Source organism: Dendropsophus ebraccatus, chromosome 7 (assembly GCF_027789765.1).
Source record: "Dendropsophus ebraccatus isolate aDenEbr1 chromosome 7, aDenEbr1.pat, whole genome shotgun sequence".
Taxonomy (NCBI): Eukaryota; Metazoa; Chordata; class Amphibia; order Anura; family Hylidae; genus Dendropsophus; species Dendropsophus ebraccatus.
The window spans coordinates 1091938-1115863 of NC_091460.1; the positions used below are offsets into that span (position 1 = coordinate 1091938).

The 23926-nt window shown below is 52.2% G+C and overlaps 3 protein-coding genes across 5 annotated transcripts in view; 1 reads left to right on the forward strand and 2 right to left on the reverse strand.

Moving 5' to 3' along the window:
- The window catches only part of LOC138797178 (zinc finger protein 300-like), an 898668-nt gene that overhangs the window by 771301 nt on the left and 103441 nt on the right, over positions 1 to 23926 (forward strand). The gene's annotated exons all lie outside the window — the stretch shown is intronic.
- The window catches only part of LOC138797158 (zinc finger protein ZFP2-like), a 427215-nt gene that overhangs the window by 114615 nt on the left and 288674 nt on the right, over positions 1 to 23926 (reverse strand). The gene's annotated exons all lie outside the window — the stretch shown is intronic.
- On the reverse strand, positions 16853 to 23603 carry LOC138797171 (zinc finger protein 260-like). Of its 2 annotated transcripts, none has more exons than XM_069977003.1 (4): positions 23440 to 23603; positions 22922 to 23168; positions 22289 to 22468; positions 16853 to 18531 (listed from the first exon to the last, which is right to left on the reverse strand). In XM_069977003.1, the coding sequence occupies exons 2-4, from the start codon at positions 22935 to 22937 to the stop codon at positions 17390 to 17392; spliced, it is 1338 nt and encodes a 445-aa protein (XP_069833104.1). In that variant the 5' UTR covers positions 22938 to 23168; positions 23440 to 23603; the 3' UTR covers positions 16853 to 17389. The 2 variants fall into 2 exon arrangements, with proteins under 2 accessions (XP_069833104.1, XP_069833103.1); XM_069977002.1 differs by having other exon boundaries at positions 22900 to 23168.

Below are 23926 nucleotides of genomic sequence, written 5' to 3' on the forward strand. Positions count from 1 at the left end.
ATTCCTGGTTCTTGCTGTTCCTGGTTCCAGCTATTTGTGGTTCCTGCCCGTGATTCCTGGTTCTTCCTGTTCCTGGTTCCAGCTATTTGTGGTTCCTGCCCATGATTCCTGGTTCTTCCTGTTTGTGGTTCCTGCCCATGATTCCTGGTTCTTCCTGTTTGTGGTTCCTGCCCATGATTCCTGGTTCTTCCTGTTCCTGGTTCCAGCTATTTGTGGTTCCTTCCTGCGACTGCTGCCCCGGTGCAAGCTGTGAGTCCTGTTGTGTTCCTGCCTACATGCGTCTAGCTGCACCTCGCCCGCCGCCACTAGGAAGGGTAGCAGGGGTAGTGACCTGGGGGCCACCTGCCGCAGCAAGTCCATCCCGCTTATGGGGGGCACTAGTGAAGACCAGCATCTTCTTAGACTCTGCTCCCCTGTGCGGCTTATGCCATCGCTAGTGGTGGTACAGTGGATCCACAACCCCAGTTGTGACATCTGAGTTGTATACTATCTGTAGTGTATAGATCCAAGGACAACAGTGGGACTGGGGACCCCACACGTTATGATTAGAGGCGAGCGAGTACTGTGAGTAGGTATTCAATCGAGTCCAAAATATTCGTTTTCAATTGAATATTCGACCAAAAAAGCTGTAAAAATTCAATTCCACTCCCACCTTTCCTGGCGTTTTCTTTAAACCAATAACTATGCAGGGGGTGGGACAGTCACTAGGAGCATGCTGGCATCACTAAAATGGCGTCTACTTTCATTGGCTGGCTAAACCATGTGACCTCAAGAGTAAGAATAGTGGTTTTCATATTTGTTTTCAGGTGTTACACAGAGAGATGGTGTGTAGCAGGGACAGTCAGGTGTTTCACAGGGAGACAGTGTATATCAGGGACAGTCAGGTGTTTCACAGGGAGACAGTGTATATCAGGGACAGTCAGGTGTTTCACAGGGAGACAGTGTATATCAGGGACAGTCAGGTGTTTCACAGGGAGACAGTGTATATCAGGGACAGTCAGATGTTACACAGGGAAACAGTGTATATCAGGGACAGTCAGATGTTACACAGGGAAACAGTGTATATCAGGGACAGTCAGATGTTACACAGGGAAACAGTGTATATCAGGGACAGTCAGATGTTACACAGAGAGATGGTGTGTAGCAGGGACAGTCAGGTGTTTCACAGGGAGACAGTGTATATCAGGGACAGTCAGATGTTAGACAGGGAGACAGTGTGTAGCAGGGACAGTCAGGTGTTAGGGAGACAGTGTGTAGCAGGGACAGTCAGGTGTTTCACAGGGAGACAGTGTATATCAGGGACAGTCAGATGTTAGACAGGGAGACAGTGTGTAGAAGGAACAGTCAGGTGTTAGACAGATAGACATTGTGTAGCAGGGACAGTCAGGTGTTAGACAGGGAGAGTGTGTAGCAGGGACAGTCAGGTGTTTCACAGGAAGACAGTGTGTAGCAGGGACAGTCAGATGTTAGACAGGAAGACAGTGTGTAGCAGGGACAGTCAGGTGTTAGACAGGGAGACAGTGTGTAGCAGGGACAGTCAGATGTTAGACAGGGAGACAGTGTGTAGCATGGACAGTCAGGTGTTAGACAGGGAGAGTGTGTAGCAGGGACAGTTAGACAAGGAGACAGTGTGTATCAGGGACAGTCAGGTGTTAGACAGGGAGACAGTGTGTTGCCATCGGGGGAGGCTGTTGTTATGTTCAGTGGGCAGGAGGACGAGCAGAGTGAGGAAGCTGAAGAGGAGGTGCCGGACAACGAAGATACCAACCTGGCCAGGTTTAATGTCCAGCAGGGAAAGGTCTGTGCAGCACCACAAAAGGCAGCTAGAGGCAGTGGAATATCTAGTGGCAGAGGACGGTCCATTGAGAGAAGGCAGGCCAGAGCCAGCAAGACCACAGCTCTTCCCCATAGCAGCCGTTTACGCAAAGCTCCCCCATCGAAGGCTCGTTCTTCTTTGGTGTGGAGATTTTTAACATGTACGTAGATGACAAACTCAGCGCGGTTAGCACACTCTGCCATTCAAAGTTGTGTAGGGGCTCTGAGAAGAGCAACCTGACCACCTCAGGCATGCGGCGTCACTGGGCTGAGTGGGAGAGAAGAACAAATGCACAACAATCTGCGCCCGGCGTTGCTGCCGCTGCCTCTTTCCCTTCTGCAGTCCAGACCACCAGCCAGGACACCTCCACGTCTGCCTCTAGTCACTCACATGCCTAAACCTTAAACTGCCACATCTCCAAACTGATGGCGCTGGAGATGTTGCCGTTTAAGCTTTTGGATTGCGCACCTCGCTATTCCGTCCCTAGCTGCAACTACTTTTCCCAGTCTGCCGTCCCCGCCTTGCACCAGCATGTGTTTCATAAAATCAGGCGGGCCCTGAGTTACGTGGTTAGCACAAAGGTCTACTTGACCACCGACACTTGGACAAGTGCCTGTGGCCAGGGACACTGCATCTTCCTGATGTGTTATATGCTTACCAATCTCAGGTGCTGGTTCTTTTCTGTCCTATCTCTTTTTTTTCTCTCTCTGACACACTCAGCCCCACCACTCACAGGAGGGTTTAGTTTAGCCCTTGTAGGAGGAGTTAGGAAGAAGTGACTTAGTTCAGATATAGTTCTCAGTGTGAGAGGAAGCAAACCAAATCAGTCTCTGCAGAAGTTAAGCCAGAGCCTGGCTTTGGCCTGGACCCCTGACGGGGACAAAAGACTTTATTCTTTATGCAAGTAACTAAGATCAGTATGCAGTGCTAAGCTAACCCTTGCCCATGCCAGGAACCTCTCTAAAAAGTGCAGGGCAGTTACCTGAAGCAAGAGGAACTGACCCCAGTAGGACAAAGCTACCTTGCAAGGTCTACGTATCCTACCGTGCAGCGCAGGATGACTGGGAAACCTCTGAAGTCTGCTACACTCAGATAACTGAGGACTGGGGTTTGTATTACCAACTTAGGACGGGTATCCTGCAACTAGGGGGCATAAGGGGTTTTAGAGCCACTACTGGTATCCGTGAGTACGAGTATCTTCTTATCTCTCCTGTATCTACACCTGTTTCGGCAGAGCACATTTACTTCTTTGGGCAGGGCTCCTCTGGCAACTCCTATCCTCTTCTCTCTCTCGACACCTACTTCTACTTCAAGCAGCGGTTCTACCTCACTGTCAGCACCTACGTTTTGTTTTAAGGACTGCACTATATTCATCACGTGTACTGTTCACCTTGACCCTAAACACGCTCAGAGAACACCGACCATAGGGGCAGCCAGCATAACATAACATCAGTTGGCCCAAGCGAGCATCACACACTACTTTCTTGGTAGACGGAGTACTACTGAAGTTCATGCCTACATTCTCCCCCAAATGTCCTCAAATCTGAATCATGGTATTGCTACCTGTACCTTCTTAGGACTCTATCACAATAGCGTCTGATATGGAAAGGCCGGATGTTGTACAATGTCTGACGACTTAACTAAGTAGAACTGAGAAAAATTCTGAGAACTTTGGGATTTCTTTCATGGAGAAGATCAGAGGAAACAAGGCTTCAAAACCAACTATTTTAAGATGGTCAAGATCTCTGACTGTATAAACTTCTGTCAGGATCCCCCTGGACTTCACAAAAGGTCACTCTGCCAGGGCAGAGGTCATATCATGGGCAGAGAAAGCCTTAAAGAGGGATTCCAGGAAAAACAAACTTTTCCCCTATCCAGAGTTTTTCCTTCTTTATTATGAATAAAGCTGCAGGAACAGTAAGTGAGTGACCCATGGCTCTATTCATTCCTATAGAGCCGACGGAAAAAGCCGAGTACAGAGGCTTACTCTTTCTGTCACTCCATAGAAATAAACAGAGCTGCAGGTGCCTTATCCGCGGCACTATGCATAATACAGAAGCTGCGACCCAATACAGAGATTGCCAGGGGGAGCAGAGGTCAGACCCCCACAATCTTCTACTTTTCCCCTATCCTGTGGATAAGGAGACTGGGGGACCTCACATGGAGTGGCTGCTGGAGACTGGGGGACTTCACATGGAGCGGCTGCTGGAGACTGAGGGACCTCACATGGAGCGGCTGCTGGAGACTGGGGGACCTCACATGGAGCATCTGCTGGAGACCGGGGGACCTCACATGGAGCATCTGCTGGAGACTGGGGACCTCACATGGAGCGGCTGCTGGAGACTGGGGACCTCACATGGAGCGGCTGCTGGAGACTGGGGGACCTCACATGGAGCATCTGCTGGAGACCGGGGGACCTCACATGGAGCATCTGCTGGAGACTGGGGACCTCACATGGAGCGGCTGCTGGAGACTGGGGACCTCACATGGAGCGGCTGCTGGAGACTGGGGGACCTCACATGGAGCGGCTGCTGCTGGAGACTAGGGGACCTCACATGGAGCATCTGCTGGAGACTGGGGACCTCACATGGAGCGGCTGCTGGAGACTGGGGGACCTCACATGGAGCGGCTGCTGCTGGAGACTAGGGGACCTCACATGGAGCATCTGCTGGAGACTGGGGGACCTCACATGGAGCATCTGCTGGAGACTGGGGGACCTCACATGGAGCATCTGCTGGAGACTGGGGGACCTCACATGGAGCAGCTGCTGGAGACCGGGGGACCTCACATGGAGCGGCTGCTGGAGACTGGGGGACCTCACATGGAGCGGCTGCTGGAGACTGGGGGACCTCACATGGAGCCGCTACTGCTGGAGACTGGGGGACCTCACATGGAGCAGCTGCTGCTGGAGACTGGGGGACCTCACATGGAGCGGCTGCTGCTGGAGACTGGGGGACCTCACATGGAGCGGCTGATGCTGGAGACTGGGGGACCTCATATGGAGCGGCTGCTGGAGACTGGGGGACCTCACATGGAGCAGCTGCTGGAGATTGGAGGATCTCACATGGAGCGGCTGCTGCTGGAGGCTGGGGGACCTCACATGGAGCGGCTGCTGCTGGAGACTGGGGGACCTCACATGGAGCGGCTGCTGCTGGAGGCTGGGGGACCTCACATGGAGCGGCTGCTGGAGACTGGGGGACCTCACATGGAGCGGCTGCTGGAGACTGGGGCACCTCACATGGAGTGGCTGCTGGAGACTGGGGGACCTCACATGGAATGGCTGCTGGAGACTGGGGGACCTCACATGGAGTGGCTGGGGCTGGAGACTGGGGGACCTCACACGGAGCTGCTGCTGGAGACTGGAGGACCTCACATGGAGCGGCTGCTGGAGACTGGGGGACCTCACATGGAGCGGCTGCTGCTGGAGACTAGGGGACCTCATATGGAGCGGCTGCTGCTGGAGACTGGGGGACCTCATATGGAGCAGCTGCTGGAGACCGAGGGACCTCACATGGAGCGGCTGCTGGAGATTGGGAGACCTCACATGGAGCGGCTGCTGGAGACTGGGGGACCTCACATGGAGCGGCTGCTGAAGACTGGGGGACCTCACATGGGGCGGCTGCTGCTGGAGACTGGGGGACCTCACATGGAGCGGCTACTGGAGACTGGGGGACCTCTCATGGAGCGGCTGCTGCTGCTGGAGACTGGGGGACCTCACATGGAGCGGCTGCTGGAGACTGGGGGACCTCTCATGGAGCGGCTGCTGCTGCTGAAGACTGGGGGACCTCACATAGAGCGGCTGCTGGAGACTGGGGGGACCTTACATGGAGCGGCTGCTAGAGACCGGGGGACCTCACATGGAGCGGCTGCTGGAGACTGGGGGACCTCACATGTAGCGGCTGCTGCTGGAGACTGGGGGACCTCACATGGAGCAGCTGCTGCTGCTGAAGACTGGGGGACCTCACATAGAGCGGCTGCTGGAGACTGGGGGACCTCATATGGAGTGGCTGCTGCTGGAGACTGGGGGACCTCACATGGAGCGGCTGCTAGAGACCGGGGGACCTCACATGGAGCGGCTGCTGGAGACTGGGGGACCTCACATGTAGCGGCTGCTGCTGGAGACTGGGGGACCTCACATGGAGCGGCTGCTGGAGACTGGGGGACCTCACATGGAGCGGCTGCTGGAGACTGGGAACCTCACATGGAGCGGCTGCTCCTGCTGGAGACTGGGGGACCTCACATGGAGCGGCTGCGGCTGGAGACTGGGGGACCTCACATGGAGCGGCTGCTGCTGGAGACTGGGGGACCTCACATGGAGCGGCTGCTGGACACTGGGGGACCTCACATGGGGTGGCTGCTGGAGACTGGGAGACCTCACATGGAGCGGCTGCTGGAGACTGGGGGCCTCACATGGAGCGGCTGCTGGAGACTGGGGACCTCACATGGAGCGGCTGCTGGAGACTGGGGGACCTCACATGGAGCGGCTGCTGCTGGAGACTAGGGGACCTCACATGGAGCATCTGCTGGAGACTGGGGACCTCACATGGAGCGGCTGCTGGAGACTGGGGGACCTCACATGGAGCGGCTGCTGCTGGAGACTAGGGGACCTCACATGGAGCATCTGCTGGAGACTGGGGGACCTCACATGGAGCATCTGCTGGAGACTGGGGGACCTCACATGGAGCATCTGCTGGAGACTGGGGGACCTCACATGGAGCAGCTGCTGGAGACCGGGGACCTCACATGGAGCGGCTGCTGGAGACTGGGGGACCTCACATGGAGCGGCTGCTGGAGACTGGGGGACCTCACATGGAGCCGCTACTGCTGGAGACTGGGGGACCTCACATGGAGCAGCTGCTGCTGGAGACTGGGGGACCTCACATGGAGCAGCTGCTGCTGGAGACTGGGGGACCTCACATGGAGCGGCTGATGCTGGAGACTGGGGGACCTCATATGGAGCGGCTGCTGGAGACTGGGGGACCTCACATGGAGCAGCTGCTGGAGATTGGAGGATCTCACATGGAGCGGCTGAGGCTGCTGGAGACTGGGGCACCTCACATGGAGTGGCTGCTGGAGACTGGGGGACCTCACATGGAATGGCTGCTGGAGACTGGGGGACCTCACATGGAGTGGCTGGGGCTGGAGACTGGGGGACCTCACACGGAGCTGCTGCTGGAGACTGGAGGACCTCACATGGAGCGGCTGCTGGAGACTGGGGGACCTCACATGGAGCGGCTGCTGCTGGAGACTGGGGGACCTCATATGGAGCGGCTGCTGCTGGAGACTGGGGGACCTCACATGGAGCGGCTGCTGGAGACTGGGGGACCTCACACGGAGCTGCTGCTGGAGACTGGAGGACCTCACATGGAGCGGCTGCTGGAGACTGGGGGACCTCACATGGAGCGGCTGCTGCTGGAGACTAGGGGACCTCATATGGAGCGGCTGCTGCTGGAGACTGGGGGACCTCATATGGAGCAGCTGCTGGAGACCGAGGGACCTCACATGGAGCGGCTGCTGGAGATTGGGAGACCTCACATGGAGCGGCTGCTGGAGACTGGGGGACCTCACATGGAGCGGCTGCTGAAGACTGGGGGACCTCACATGGGGCGGCTGCTGCTGGAGACTGGGGGACCTCACATGGAGCGGCTACTGGAGACTGGGGGACCTCTCATGGAGCGGCTGCTGCTGCTGAAGACTGGGGGACCTCACATGGAGCGGCTGCTGGAGACTGGGGGACCTCTCATGGAGCGGCTGCTGCTGCTGAAGACTGGGGGACCTCACATAGAGCGGCTGCTGGAGACTGGGGGACCTTACATGGAGCGGCTGCTAGAGACCGGGGGACCTCACATGGAGCGGCTGCTGGAGACTGGGGGACCTCACATGTAGCGGCTGCTGCTGGAGACTGGGGGACCTCACATGGAGCAGCTGCTGCTGCTGAAGACTGGGGGACCTCACATAGAGCGGCTGCTGGAGACTGGGGGACCTTACATGGAGTGGCTGCTGCTGGAGACTGGGGGACCTCACATGGAGCGGCTGCTAGAGACCGGGGGACCTCACATGGAGCGGCTGCTGGAGACTGGGGGACCTCACATGGAGCGGCTGCTGGAGACCTGGGGGACCTCACATGGAGCGGCTGCTGAAGACTGGGGGACCTCACATGGCGCGGCTGCTGCTGGAGACTGGGGGACCTCACATGGAGCGGCTACTGGAGACTGGGGGACCTCTCATGGAGCGGCTGCTGCTGCTAAAGACTGGGGGACCTCACATGGAGCAGCTGCTGGAGACTGGGGGACCTCTCATGGAGCGGCTGCTGCTGCTGAAGACTGGGGGACCTCACATAGAGCGGCTGCTGGAGACTGGGGGACCTTACATGGAGCGGCTGCTAGAGACCGGGGGACCTCACATGGAGCGGCTGCTGGAGACTGGGGGACCTCACATGTAGCGGCTGCTGCTGGAGACTGGGGGACCTCACATGGAGCAGCTGCTGCTGCTGAAGACTGGGGGACCTCACATAGAGCGGCTGCTGGAGACTGGGGGACCTTACATGGAGTGGCTGCTGCTGGAGACTGGGGGACCTCACATGGAGCGGCTGCTAGAGACCGGGGGACCTCACATGGAGCGGCTGCTGGAGACTGGGGGACCTCACATGTAGCGGCTGCTGCTGGAGACTGGGGGACCTCACATGGAGCGGCTGCTGGAGACTGGGGGACCTCACATGGAGCGGCTGCTGGAGACTGGGAACCTCACATGGAGCGGCTGCTCCTGCTGGAGACTGGGGGACCTCACATGGAGCGGCTGCGGCTGGAGACTGGGGGACCTCACATGGAGCGGCTGCTGCTGGAGACTGGGGGACCTCACATGGAGCGGCTGCTGGACACTGGGGGACCTCACATGGGGTGGCTGCTGGAGACTGGGAGACCTCACATGGAGCGGCTGCTGGAGACTGGGGGCCTCACATGGAGCGGCTGCTGGAGACTGGGGACCTCACATGGAGCGGCTGCTAGAGATTGGGGGACCTCACATGGAGCGGCTGCTGGAGACTGGGGGACCTCACATGGAGCGGTTGCTGGAAACTGGGGGACCTCACATGGAGCGGCTGCTGCTGGAGACTGGGGGACCTCACATGGAGCGGCTGCTGCTGGAGACAGGGCGACCTCACATGGAGCGGCTGCTGCTGAAGACCGGGGGACCTCACATGGAGCGGCTGCTGCTGAAGACCGGGGGACCTCACATGGAGCGGCTGCTGGAGACTGGGGACCTCACATGGAGCGGCTGCTCCTGCTGGAGACTGGGGGATCTCACATGGAGCATCTGCTGGAGACTGGGGGACCTCACATGGAGCGGCTGCTGGAGACTGGGGGACCTCACATGGAGCGGCTGCTGCTGGAGACTGGGGGACCTCACATGGAGCGGCTGCTGGAGACTGGGGACCTCACATCGAGCAGCTGCTGCTGGAGACTGGGGGACCTCACATGGAGCGGCTGCTGCTGGAAACTGGGGGACCTCACATGGAGCGGCTGCTGGAGACTGGGGGACCTCACATGGAGCGGCTGCTGGAGACCGGGGGACCTCACATGGAGCGGCGGCTGGAGACTGGGGGACTTCACATGGAGCAGCTGCTGGAGACTGGGGGACCTCACATGGAGCAGCTGCTGCTGGAGACTGGGGGACCTCACATGGAGCATCTGCTGGAGACTGGGGGACCTCACATGGAGTGGCTGCTGGAGACTGGGGGACCTCACATGGAGCGGCTGCTGGAGACTGGGGGACCTCACATGGAGCATGTGGCCTTCAGCAAGAATCCTCTGGATTATGGGAAGACCACCCTGCTACAGCACCATATTAACATTGGAGAAAACCCACCAATCAAGGAGCGTCACTGTCCTATAGCTCCAGCCATGTACCAGCCTGTTTAAGAACTTCTCAGGGAAATGAAGGATGCCGGTGTCATTCAAGACAGCCAAAGCCCCTGGGCTGCCCCCATTGTCCTGGTAAAAAAAAAAAAAAAAAAAAGATGGTGCCATCCGCTTCTGTGTAGACTACTCTAAACTTAACAGCGTCACCCACAAAGAGGCGTATCCTCTTCCTAGGTTTGAAGAATCTCTGGCTGCTTTGGAATTAGCCTCCTACTTCTTCATCTTGGATCTAACTAGCGGATGCTGGCAAGGACCAGTAGAACTAGAGGACCAGGAAAAAACTGCCTTTACCACCCCTATGGGCTTAAATGAATTTACTGGGATGCCCTTCGGCCTGTGCACTGCACCTGCACCTTCCAGCGCTTGATGGAAAGATGCCTGGGACACGTCAACTTCCAGAGCGTTCTGCAGTACCTCAATGACGTCATCGTGTATTCTGCCTCATACCAGGAGCACCTACAGCACCTGACCGAGGTTTTCCAGGTCCTTGTCCGCCATGGCCTGAAGATCAAACCATCTAAGTGCAATCTGTTGATGCCCCGTGTCACTTACCTGGGACATGTTAGTTCCACAGACATCCAGCCTGATCCTGAGAAGACCGCTGTCGTTACCAGATGGCTACACCTAAGACTGTTAAAGATGTCCGGAGTTTCCTGAGATTCGCCGGATATTACAGGTGTTTCATCCCTCACTTAGCCCAGATTGCAGCTCCCCTCACTGAACTATTGTGTGGCTGCCCCAGAGATGTTCCTCGAAGGAAGCTACCTATCCAATGGCAATTGGAACAGGAAGAAGCGTTTCAGGCTTTGAAGGCTCTTCTGACTCAACTACCTATCCTGGCCTGCCCAGACTATACTCAGCCCTTCCGGTTGTACACCAATGCCAGCTACCGGGGCCTATTCTCTCACAAGTCCAAGACAATAAGGAGCGGGTCATCGCTTATGCCAGCCAAAGCCTCAGAGGTGAGAAAAATGATCATAACTACAGCTCCTTTAAGTTGGAATTCCTGGCCTTAGTCTGGTCTGTCACTGAGAAATTCAAGGACTACCTAGCCGCCTCCAGCTTTATGGTCTATATTGATAACAATCCCCTGGCACACCTTAACACTGCTAAACTGGGTGCTCTGGAACAAAGGTGGGCCTCACGCCTGGCAAACTTCAGCTTCACCATCAAATACCGCAGTGGCAAAACTAATGTAAATGCTAATGTGCTGTCCCGCTTACAAACTGGCGAGGGCCAACTCCTGAAGACCAGTGGGAAGATGTAGAGATGCCACCTTTCTACAAACATTTCGCCAAAAAGGACGCAGTAGCAGAAGGTATTAGAAGTGACCCCCGGCATGACCTGTCCAAATGGAAGCTGTTACTAGTCGAGAGCCGCGTACTTGGAGAAATGCAGGACTACCTGCCTAAAGGCAAGATACCTATCTGGCTTTGCAAGGCTCACCAGGATATCGAGCTGCAAAGACTCTGGCGACAGAGAAGACGCCTCTTCCTGCAGCGAGGCCTACTCCTCAGGAATTCCCTGGACCCTGTAACTGGAGAAAGGGTTCGAAATATCCTCATCCCTAGGCAAGACGCCAAGATGGTTCTAGGTACCTATGTTCATGTTCAGTCCGGCCACTTCAGGGTGCACAAGACGGAAGCTACCATCCGGAGGAGATTCTATTGGGTCGGTATGAAGTTGGACATCGAGAATTGGTGAAAAATTGCCCTGATTGTAATCTGGCTAAGCAAGGGAGAACGGATGTCAGAGCCCCTCTACATCCTATCAGTACCTACATCCTATCCAGGCCCCTACCAGAACCAGCTACTGCTATGCCCTGACCATGATTGACCACTACAGTAAGTGGGCAGTTGTCGTTCCCAGTCCGAGATTTGACAGCAAAAACTACAGCTGCCGTCTTGTACTCGCAGTACATCAAGTCTACGGGTGGCCGGAAGCTATCCTCTCGGACCAAGGCCCAGCCTTCGAATCACAGCTCTTCCAGGAACTCTGTCATTATCATGAGTGTAAAAAGCTCAGAACCACCGCCTACCACACGCAAGGGAATGGACTCTGCAAACGCATGAACCAAGTGGTCATCAACATGCTAAGAACTGCTGCTGTTTCCAAGCGAGGGGAATGGCCTAACCTTCTGGGAGAACTGGTGGAGATTTACAATAACACTGTTCATTGCTCCACTGGTTATACGCCCTTCTTTTGATGTTCGGGCGGCAGGGTCAATTACCCAAGGACAGAGCCTTAGGCATTCCGGTCACAGACCCTCCTGATCTCCTGTCACAAACAACCTGGATACAGGAGCATCAGCGAAGAATCCTTGAGGCCCAAGAGATTGTTAATACTCGGATGAAGGTTCACCACTGGCAAGAGGACTACAACGGGCGTGTTAACGCTAAACCTCTCAAAATTGGTGACAGAGGCTGAAAGATGGTCATCGTACTGGGAAACTGGGAATCCATTCATGGAAGAAAATCTCTATGACATCATTGCAATTCCCCAGGGAACTACATGTGTGTACCAGATCCAGAAAGTAGGGAAGGCTCCCGTGACTGTCCACCGTAAACGGTTAAAGCTTTGTAGTGACCGGGATCTGCAGCAAAGAACAATGGCTTTTGGTTTGGTTTTCAAAGAACCACCAGTTCCGGCTTGTCTACCCTCAGTTGGGGAGGTCCTGCTGAATGCCGAGCCTATCTACCTGCCCTGCGGCCCAAGTTCGAGACCAGCTCTGGCAGAAGTTCCCTGTTCACCACCAAGGTGCCCAGATCACCCTTCCTCTCTAAGTCTGGCAGAAAGCCACCAAGTTGACTCTGGCATCTCTCAAGAAGACCATATGCCGCTGAGAAGATCCACGAGGTCCACAAAAGGTCAACCTACATCTTGTTTTTATGAACTGGTTTTTGTTTAGTTTGCCCCTCGATTTATTTCTTCCCCCATAGTAGTAAATAGTGTAGTTAAAGTTAGCTTAGTTAGTTAGGGATTTGACAAGCCATGGACTACACTGGACTGATACCTACTGTATATATGTTGCTCTCAAGGACTCTTGATGACCCATTCGCTGCACAATTGGATTATTGCCTTCTGCACTGGTTCTCTGATTATTGTTATTGTTGATGTAAAAGTATTTTTGCTATAGTATGTTATCATAACCCATGATGTGCCTTTACTAACGTCTAGCCTTTTCCTCAAGTGGGTGAGTATGCGGTGTCCCACCACGGGTATTGCTCCTATTCATACCCTTCGTATAGGTCTGTACTTTTGTGGGGTCTTATCGCAGCTACAGTATTACTAAAGATGATCACTTGATGTTGCTGTATTATATAGCTAAAGTATGGAAGCTGCACAGTTGAAGTGTCTCAAAGAGTTATGTACCAGGTTCTGTTAGCCAGTAGGATCTTTCCTTTCTTCTGTCACCACTTTCCTTTCCCCTCTTCTGTTGCACTCTTTCCACCCAACCACAGCGCACCTTACATATTGGACGAGAAGGGGAGGAGTTGTTAGTCACAAGCTTAGTCAGTACCCCGCATAGATAGGACACGGGACAGAGCCCCCTTGCAAACCTCTTTCTTGTAGCATCAAACACGCTGTGTGATGCAGTGCTAAGCCCTACAGGAGAGGACTAGCCAACAGATCACCTCAACCCACACCGAGGACTAGAAGTCAGTACAGTGCAAAGTTACTGGAAAGTCTATGAACTCCATCTCGCAGCGTGGCTGTACTCAGAAAATTCTGACCATTCTGCTCATCCCTGGTAACAGAGTCTGGGGCCTGTGTCACCCATCACTAAGGTTCAACCAAAGCTAGAGGGCATCAGGTGGTGTGAAGACTATAGGAAAGGTCAATACACAGGCACAGGTTGTTCCTTCATCTTCTACAAGTATTCTTCTCTACACTCCAACCTCCCGGCAGAGCACATTACTACTTGGGTTGAGACTCTCACGGCACCCTCCTCTCTACTCAGCACTTATCCCACAGATCTGGTGGTCCTATGTCCATGTATTTATTGGAACTGTATCACGTGTACCTGAAGATTTGTTGTGTTACCTGCTGCACATTTACAAGTTGTAAACCAAGTCAACGTTATCTCAGAGTCTGTGATTATTCACCACCACCTGCACAGCACGCACACTGCAACCTTGGGACATCGCCTCTTTCTGTGGGTGGGGGGTCCTACTATCCGGGAGGGTCACTACACCGCTCTGGCTACATGTGACTACACTATACCAAGGGACCCTGCAGCAACCCGACAGAACACCGACCACAGGGGAGAAGGGTACAACCGGCCTTACACTATAACAGCAGGTGTGCCATCACACCTGTGTGCCCACCAGGCACTGACGTCATGTGACAAACCCTTAAGGTCCAGCTGTATCTCGGCCATCCACCACAGAAATGGCGTCACACTTCCATCTAGCAAGTGACCGCCCTTCCCACCGCTACAACATTATCCGGGGGCTCACCACAAGAGGTGTGGACAGCGGACAGGAGATGTGAGACATGAGGACAGGGGATGTGAGAGGTGTGGACTAGAGATGAGCAAACCGGGTTCGGGTTCGAGTCCATCCAAATGTTAGGTATGTGATTAGCGGTGGCTGCTGAACTTGGATAAAGCTCTAAGGTTGTCTGTAAAACATGGATACAGCCAATGACTATATCCATGATTTCCACATAGCCTTAGGGCTTTATCCAACTTCAGCAGCCCCAGCTAATCACATGCCGAAAGTTCGGATCGACTCCAGCATGCTCCAGGTTCGCTCATCTCTAGTGTGGACGGGAGATGTGAGACCTGAGGACGGGAGATGTGAGACCTGAGGACGGGAGATGTGAGAGGCGTGAGGACAGGAGATGTGAGACCTGAGGACGGGAGATGTGAGGCATGAGGACGGGAGATGTGAGAGGCGTGAGGACAGCGGACAGGAGATGAGAGGTGAGAACAGGAGAGGCGAGAGGTGAGGACAGGAGAGGCGAGAGGTGAGGACAGGAGAGGCGAGGACAGGAGAGGCGAGGACAGGAGATGCGAGGACAGGAGATGCGAGGACAGGAGATGCGAGGACAGGAGATGCGAGGACAGGAGATGCGAGGACAGGAGATGCGAGGACAGGAGATGCGAGGACAGGAGATGCGAGGACAGGAGATGCGAGGACAGGAGATGCGAGGACAGGAGATGCGAGGACAGGAGATGCGAGAGGTGAGGACAGGAGAGGTGAGAGGTGAGGACAGGAGAGGTGAGGACAGGAGAGGTGAGAGGTGAGGACAGGAGAGGTGAGAGGTGAGGACAGGAGATGTGAGAGGTGAGGACAGGAGAGGTGAGGACAGGAGATGTGAGAGGTGAGGACAGGAGAGGTGAGGACAGGAGAGGTGAGGACAGGAGAGGTGAGGACAGGAGAGGTGAGAGGTGAGGACAGGAGAGGTGAGAGGTGAGGACGGGAGATGTGAGGACAGGAGATGTGAGAGGTGAGGACGGGAGATGTGAGGACAGGAGATGTGAGAGGTGAGGACAGGAGAGGTGAGAGGTGAGGACAGGAGATGTGAGATGTGAGGACAGGAGAGGTGAGAGGTGAGGACAGGAGATGTGAGGACAGGAGATGTGAGATGTGAGGACAGGAGATGTGAGAGGTGAGGACGGGAGATGTGAGGACGGGAGATGTGAGATGTGAGGACAGGAGATGTGAGAGGTGAGGACAGGAGAGGTGAGAGGTGAGGACAGGAGATGTGAGAGGTGAGGACAGGAGATGTGAGAGGTGAGGACAGGAGATGTGAGAGGTGAGGACAGGAGATGTGAGGACAGGAGATGTGAGATGTGAGGACAGGAGATGTGAGAGGTGAGGACGGGAGATGTGAGGACGGGAGATGTGAGATGTGAGGACAGGAGATGTGAGAGGTGAGGACGGGAGATGTGAGGACAGGAGAGGTGAGATGTGAGGACAGGAGAGGTGAGAGGTGAGGACGGGAGATGTGAGGACGGGAGATGTGAGATGTGAGGACAGGAGATGTGAGAGGTGAGGACGGGAGATGTGAGGACAGGAGATGTGAGATGTGAGGACAGGAGATGTGAGATGTGAGGACAGGAGATGTGAGAGGTGAGGACGGGAGATGTGAGGACGGGAGATGTGAGATGTGAGGACAGGAGATGTGAGAGGTGAGGACGGGAGATGTGAGGACAGGAGAGGTGAGAGGTGAGGACAGGAGATGTGAGAGGTGAGGACAGGAGATGTGAGAGGTGAGGACAGGAGATGTGAGAGGTGAGGACAGGAGATGTGAGAGGTGAGGACAGGAGAGGTGAGGACAGGAGAGGTGAGGGGTGAGGACAGGAGAGGTGAGAGGTGAGGACAGGAGAGGTGAGAGGTGAGGACAGGAGATGTGAGGTGAGGACAGGAGAGGTGAGGACAGGAGATGTGAGAGGTGAGGACAGGAGATGTGAGAGGTGAGGACAGGAGAGGTGAGGACAGGAGAGGTGAGGACAGGAGAGGTGAGAGGTGAGGACAGGAGAGGTGAGAGGTGAGGACAGGAGATGTGAGGACAGGAGATGTGAGATGTGAGGACAGGAGAGGTGAGGACAGGAGAGGTGAGAGGTGAGGACAGGAGAGGTGAGAGGTGAGGACAGGAGATGTGAGGTGAGGACAGGAGATGTGAGAGGTGAGGACAGGAGATGTGAGGACAGGAGATGTGAGATGTGAGGACAGGAGATGTGAGATGTGAGGACAGGAGATGTGAGATGTGAGGACGGGAGATGTGAGAGGTGAGGACAGGAGATGTGAGGACAGGAGATGTGAGATGTGAGGACGGGAGATGTGAGGACGGGAGATGTGAGGACGGGAGATGTGAGAGGTGAGGACGGGAGATGTGAGATGTGAGGACAGGAGATGTGAGGACAGGAGATGTGAGATGTGAGGACAGGAGATGTGAGAGGTGAGGACAGGAGAGGTGAGGACAGGAGATGTGAGAGGTGAGGACAGGAGAGGTGAGGGGTGAGGACAGGAGATGTGAGGACAGGAGATGTGAGGACAGGAGATGTGAGGACAGGAGACGCCATTGTGTATTGTGCAGTAATTCCGGGTCAGAGTTTTGAGCGGGAGATGAAAGCTACAAAAACACAGAAGGAAATACACGGCCGCTGTTTTTGTTTTTATTCCTCCCCAATATTTTCCTCCACAGCAAAAAGACCAAACCCTCATCTGTCCACATGGTAGAAAGACGGGAGACGTTTCCTCTCCCACCAGGTCGCTGTGGCTTCTCCTGCGCGGCCAGTCACCTCATAGACACAGAGAAGGAACATGGCCACAAGTCAGCAGCCGGGATACATCATTTTCCAGATTCCAGCAAGAACGCATCGTCTTCTCTGGTTATTTCCAAAATGTGACTTCTTTGTAAAATATTTCCCATATTCCTAACATCAAAATGGCTTCCCCCAGGCTTCTGTAATAAAACATTTCCCACATTCTGCATTGTGCTTATATGTTCTGTGGAATATACAGCGTGAGCCCCATGGGAGACAGTGGGGGAGAAAGGAAATCTTCACTATAAGAGAGCGTGGTAAAGCGGAGCTGTGGTTGGCCGCTATAGGCAACGTCCACCTGGTCTCAGGTTTTTGTTCCCCCTGATGAGTACTCACTAGAAGCCATGGAAAGTGCTGTGGAATAGATAAGTAAAGCAATTATTATTCTGTACATGATGGAAACAGCTTCTCTGCTGTGTGATTTCTTTCATGTTTAACTAGAGTAGATTTATCTCTAAAACATTTTCCACATTCTGAACATGAATATGGCTTCTCCCCTGTGTGTCTTCTCTGATGATGCCTTAGTTTGTCTTTCGTAATGAAACATTTTCCACATTCTGAACATGGATACGGCTTCTCCCCTGTGTGACTTCTCAGATGTATAACAAGACTTGATTTGTCAATAAAACATTTTCCACATTCTGAACATGAATATGGTTTTTCTCCGGTGTGATGTCTCTCATGTCTAACAAGATATGATTTATCTGTAAAACATTTACCACATATTGAACATGGATATGGCTTCTCTCCTTTGTGACTTCTCTCATGTTTAACAAGTGGTGCTTTATTTTTAAAACATTCCCCACATTCAGAACATGAATATGGCTTCTCTCCTGTGTGAATTCTCTGATGTGTGACAAGATTTGACTTTTCTGTAAAACATTTCCCACATTCTGTACATGGATACGGCTTCTCTCCAGTGTGAATTCTCTCGTGTTTAACAAGACTTGATTTATCTCTAAAACATTTCCCACATATTGAACATGAATAGGGCTTCTCTCCTGTGTGACTTCTCTCATGTGTTACGAGACTTGTCCTATCTGTAAAACATTTGCCACATTGTGAACATGAATACGGCTTCTCTCCTGAGTGAATTCTCTCATGTTTGACAAGACTTGATTTTTCTGTAAAACATTTCCCACATTCCAAACATGAATATGGTTTCTCTCCTGTGTGAATTCTCCAATGTCTAGCAAGGCCTGATTTGTTTTTAAAACATATCCCACATTCTGAGCATGAATATGGCTTCTCTCCTGTGTGAGTTCTCTCAGGCTGTGACTTATCTATGACACATTGCCCGCGTGGATATGGCGTATCTCCTGTGTGACTTCTTCTGTGTCTGAGGAGACTTGAGCGTGTTGTAAACACTTTCCCACATTCATCACATTGGATCCTTTCCCCTCTAGTCTGATCTGTAATAGCGAGGACGGTCACTCCTGAGCAGTGCTGAATAACATCCTCATCTTCTACTTTATAATTCACAGAGAACAGGACGTTTTCCTCCGAGTTCTTCCTGGGATTTTCTGTTAGGGTTATAATGGATTTTATTAGTTTTTATTTTTCAAACTACAAAGTTGAGCAATGTAGAATAATTGGTTTAAACTCTACAAACACACATTATATATATATATATATATATATATATATATATATATACATACACATATATATATATATATATATATATATATACATACACATACACACACACACAAACACACATATATACTGAAGGAGGAGATGCGTTTATTTCTTAGGTGTGACAATAGAGATGCAGTTTTGTCTGATAGGATATGTTACAAAGCTTCTTATATTCACTTATATAGCTGCCTTCAGGAGACTGGACCTGGATACAGTAAGTATAGCTGTTATATAGCAGCCTTCAGGAGACTGGACCTGGATACAGTAAGTACAGCTGTTATATAGCAGCCATCAGGAGACTGGACCTGGATACAGTAAGTATAGCTGATATATAGCAGCCTTCAGGAGACTGGACCTGGATACAGTAAGTATAGCTGTTATATAGCTGCCTTCAGGAGACTGGACCTGGATACAGTAAGTATAGCTGTTATATAGCTGCCTTCAGGAGACTGGACCTGGATACTATAAGTATAGCTGGTATATAGCAGCCTTCAGGAGACTGGACCTGGATACAGTAAGTATAGCTGTTATATAGCAGGAGACTGGACCTGGATACAGTAAGTATAGCTGTTATATAGTTCCCTTCAGGAGACTGGACCTGGATACTATAAGTATAGCTGGTATATAGCTGCCTTCAGGAGACTGGACCTGGATACAGTAAGTATAGCTGTTATATAGCATCAGCCTTCAGGAGACTGGCCCTGGATACAGTAAGTACAGCTGTTATATAGCATGTCTTTAGGAGACTGGACCTGTATACAGTAAGTATAGCTGGTATATAGCAGTCATCAGGAGACTGGACCTGGATACAGTAAGTGCAGCTGTTATATAGCATGTCTTTAGGAGACTGGACCTGGATACAGTAAGTATAGCTGTTATATAGTTCCCTTCAGGAGACTGGACCTGGATACTATAAGTATAGCTATTATATAGCATGTCTTTAGGAGACTGGACCTGGATACAGTAAGTATAGCTGTTATATAGCAGTCAGGAGACTGGACCTGGATACAGGAAGTATAGCTGGTATATAGCAGCCTTCAGGAGACTGGACCTGGATACAGTAAGTATAGTTGTTATATAGCTGCCTTCAGGAGACTGGACCTGGATACAGTAAGTATAGCTGTTATATAGCTGCCTTCAGGAGACTGGGCCTGGATACTGTAAGTATAGCTGTTATATAGCTGCCTTCAGGAGACTGGACCTGGACACAGTAAGTATAGCTGTTATATAGCAGCCTTCAGGAGACTGGACCTGGATACAGTAAGTATAGCTGTTATATAGCTGCCCTCAGGAGACTGGACCTGGATACAGTAAGTATAGCTGTTATATAGCAGCCTTCAGGAGACTGGACCTGGATCCAGTAAGTATAGCTGTTATATAGCTGCCTTCAGGAGACTGGACCTGGATACAGTAAGTGTAGCTGTTATATAGCTGCCCTCAGGAGACTGGACCTGGATACAGTAAGTATAGCTGTTATATAGCAGCCTTCAGGAGACTGGACCTGGATACAGTAAGTATAGCTGTTATATAGCTGCCTTCAGGAGACTGGGCCTGGATACAGTAAGTATAGCTGTTATATAGCTGCCTTCAGGAGACTGGACCTGGATACTATAAGTATAGCTGATATATAGCAGCCTTCAGGAGACTGGGCCTGGATACAGTAAGTATAGCTGATATATAGCAGCCTTCAGGAGACTGGGCCTGGATACAGTAAGTATAGTTGTTATATAGCAGCCTTCAGGAGACTGGACCTGGATACAGTAAGTATAGCTGTTATATAGTTGCCTTAAGGAGACTGGACCTGGATACAGTAAGTATAGCTGTTATATAGCTGCCTTCAGGAGACTGGACCTGGATACAGTAAGTATAGCTGTTATATAGCAGCCTCCAGGAGACTGGACCTGGATACAGTAAGTATAGCTGTTATATAGCAGCCTTCAGGAGACTGGACCTGGATACAGTAAGTATAGCTGTTATATAGCTGCCTTCAGGAGACTGGACCTGGATACAGTAAGTATAGCTGGTATATAGCAGCCTTCAGGAGACTGGACCTGGATACAGTAAGTATAGCTGTTATATAGCAGCCTTCAGGAGACTGGACCTGGATACAGTAAGTATAGCTGTTATATAGCAGCCTTTAGGAGACTGGACCTGGATACAGTAAGTATAGCTGTTATATAGCAGTCAGGAGACTGGACCTGGATACAGTAATATAGCTGTTATATAGCAGTCAGGAGACTGGACCTGGATACAGTAAGTATAGCTGTTATATAGTTGCCTTAAGGAGACTGGACCTGGATACAGTAAGTATAGCTGGTATATAGCTGCGTTCAGGAGACTGGACCTGGATACAGTAAGTATAGCTGTTATATAGCAGCCTTTAGGAGACTGGACCTGGATACAGTAAGTATAGCTGTTATATAGCAGCCTCCAGGAGACTGGACCTGGATACAGTAAGTATAGCTGTTATATAGCAGCCTTCAGGAGACTGGACCTGGATACAGTAAGTATAGCTGTTATATAGCTGCCTTCAGGAGACTGGACCTGGATACAGTAAGTATAGCTGCCTTCAGGAGACTGGACCTGGATACAGTAAGTATAGCTGGTATATAGCTGCCTTCAGGAGACTGGACCTGGATACAGTAAGTATAGCTGCCTTCAGGAGACTGGACCTGGATACAGTAAGTATAGCTGGTATATAGCTGCCTTCAGGAGACTGGACCTGGATACAGTAAGTATAGCTGTTATATAGCAGCCTTCAGGAGACTGGACCTGGATACATTAAGTATAGCTGGTATATAGCTGCCTTCAGGAGACTGGACCTGGATACATTAAGTATAGCTGTTATATAGCAGCCTTCAGGAGACTGGACCTGGATACATTAAGTATAGCTGTTATATAGCTGCCTTCAGGAGACTGGACCTGGATACAGTAAGTATAGCTGTTATATAGCAGTCAGGAGACTGGACCTGGATACAGTAAGTATAGCTGGTATATAGCAGCCTTCAGGAGACTGGACCTGGATACAGTAAGTATAGCTGTTATATAGCTGCCTTCAGGAGACTGGACCTGGATACAGTAAGTATAGCTGTTATATAGCAGTCAGGAGACTGGACCTGGATACAGTAAGTATAGCTGGTATATAGCTGCGTTCAGGAGACTGGACCTGGATACATTAAGTATAGCTGTTATATAGCAGCCTTCAGGAGACTGGACCTGGATACAGTAAGTATAGCTGTTATATAGCTGCCTTCAGGAGACTGGACCTGGATACAATAAGTATAGCTGTTATATAGCTGCCTTCAGGAGACTGGACCTGGATACAGTAAGTATAGCTTTGTTTTACAGCATAACTAAAAAAAAAAAAAAGAATGTATATTGCGGACATGCTTTATATCACATACAGTGTTGATTTGATTTAAAAGTTATAACATCAGTGACACTTTAAATAACGGTGATGGCATTATCAAGGACGGCTGACTATAGCATGTGATATCTTCTCCACCAAGGGAATCGTTCACCTCCCTAGCATCACATTTTACTTTGATGCACCACTGTAAAAAGACACATGTGTGGATATGAAGAGGTTAATATCCCTGTGAGCTCCCCGCTCCATCCACTCCATCCATCCTCCCCTACCTGGTATAGCAGCTGCCGGCGCCTCCTCCTCCTTCACCTCACTCATACACGGGGGATCGCCCATCATCCTCTCTTCTTCTGCTTCATCCTCCACTTTAATATTGTGACTTCCCTCTGGACAGTCCTGGGAATACAGAGGACGGGGACATCTCTCTGGTGGATTCTGGTCACTGCCTCCATCTGTAGGGAACACACAGGGAGCCAATCCATTATACACTGCTACATGTCATCAGCAGGAGGATGGGAGGAGGAGGATGGGAGGATGGGAGGAGGAGGATGGGGGGAGGAGGATGGGAGGAGGAGGATGGGAGGAGGAGGATGGGGGGAGGAGGATGGGGGGAGGAGGATGGGAGGAGGAGGATGGGAGGAGGAGGATGGGAGGAGGAGGAGGGGAGGAGGAGGATGGGGGGAGGAGGATGGGGGGAGGAGGAGGATGGGAGGAGGAGGAGCAGATGTTGGGAGGAGGAGGATGGGAGGAGGAGGATGGGAGGAGGAGGAGGGGAGGAGGAGGATGGGGGGAGGAGGATGGGGGGAGGAGGAGGATGGGAGGAGGAGGAGCAGATGTTGGGAGGAGGAGTAACTAGGGAAACCTAAGGTTTTTCTTTCACAACCTATAAATCTCCTTCTCCTTACACCGATCATCGGCCATAAAATCCGTTTCCACTTCTGCTTCATCTATAACCTCAACCTTAATATCAATCAGATCTTCAGCCTAAAATAAAAAAAATTGGAATTAATGTGAGGTTCAATCAATGTATGGTCCCATATTGTGTAACGCTATCTACCTGCTGATTGTCTGCTGGGACATTTCCCTCTGGACAGTCCTGGGAATACAGAGGACGGGGACACCTCTCTGGTGGATTCCTGTCACTGCCTCCATCTGTAGGGAACACACAGGGAGCCAATCCATTATACACTGTTACATGTCATCAGGAGGAGGATGGGAGGGGGAGGAGGAGGATGGGAGGAGGAGGAGGATGGGGGGAGGAGGAGGAGGAGGGTGGGAGGAGGAGGATGGGAGAAGGATGGGGGGAAGAGGAGCATGGGAGGAGGGGGAGGATGATGGGAGGAGGAGGAAGATGGGAGGGGGAGGAGGAGGATGTAAGGGCCCCTCCCCCCTGCTCTCTAGCATCAGGAAGGTCTCCTCTTACCTTGTGCTGTGAGGCCGGGCGGCTGATCCTCCATCATGAGCGGCTGCTCCCCCCGGTACAGATCCTTGTGTCCTTCTACATACTCCCACTCCTCCATGGAGAAATAGACGGCCACATCCTGACACCTTATAGGAACCTGACACACACAATGATCACACAGTCATCCCCCCCAGCCTGCTGCCTCCTGGATTACTCTATCATCTCCCAGCATTCCCCAGTGTCACCTCTCCAGTCAGCAGCTCAGTCATCCTGTGGGTGAGTTCTAGGATCTTCTGCTCATGTATCAGTGATGGAGGCTCCGTGATGGGGCCCCGGGCCCTGCTCCGCCCTCCTGACTCCTGGGGGAAGGCCACACCCTCCCCCCATGTCTTCTTCACTATGGTGTAATCCTGGGGATGGAGAGAGACAATGAGGGGACTGAGCCCAGTATTCCTGCCTCCTCCTCACTACAAAGAGGAGATTGTCCCCCTGTATAGAGCTCTAGTGA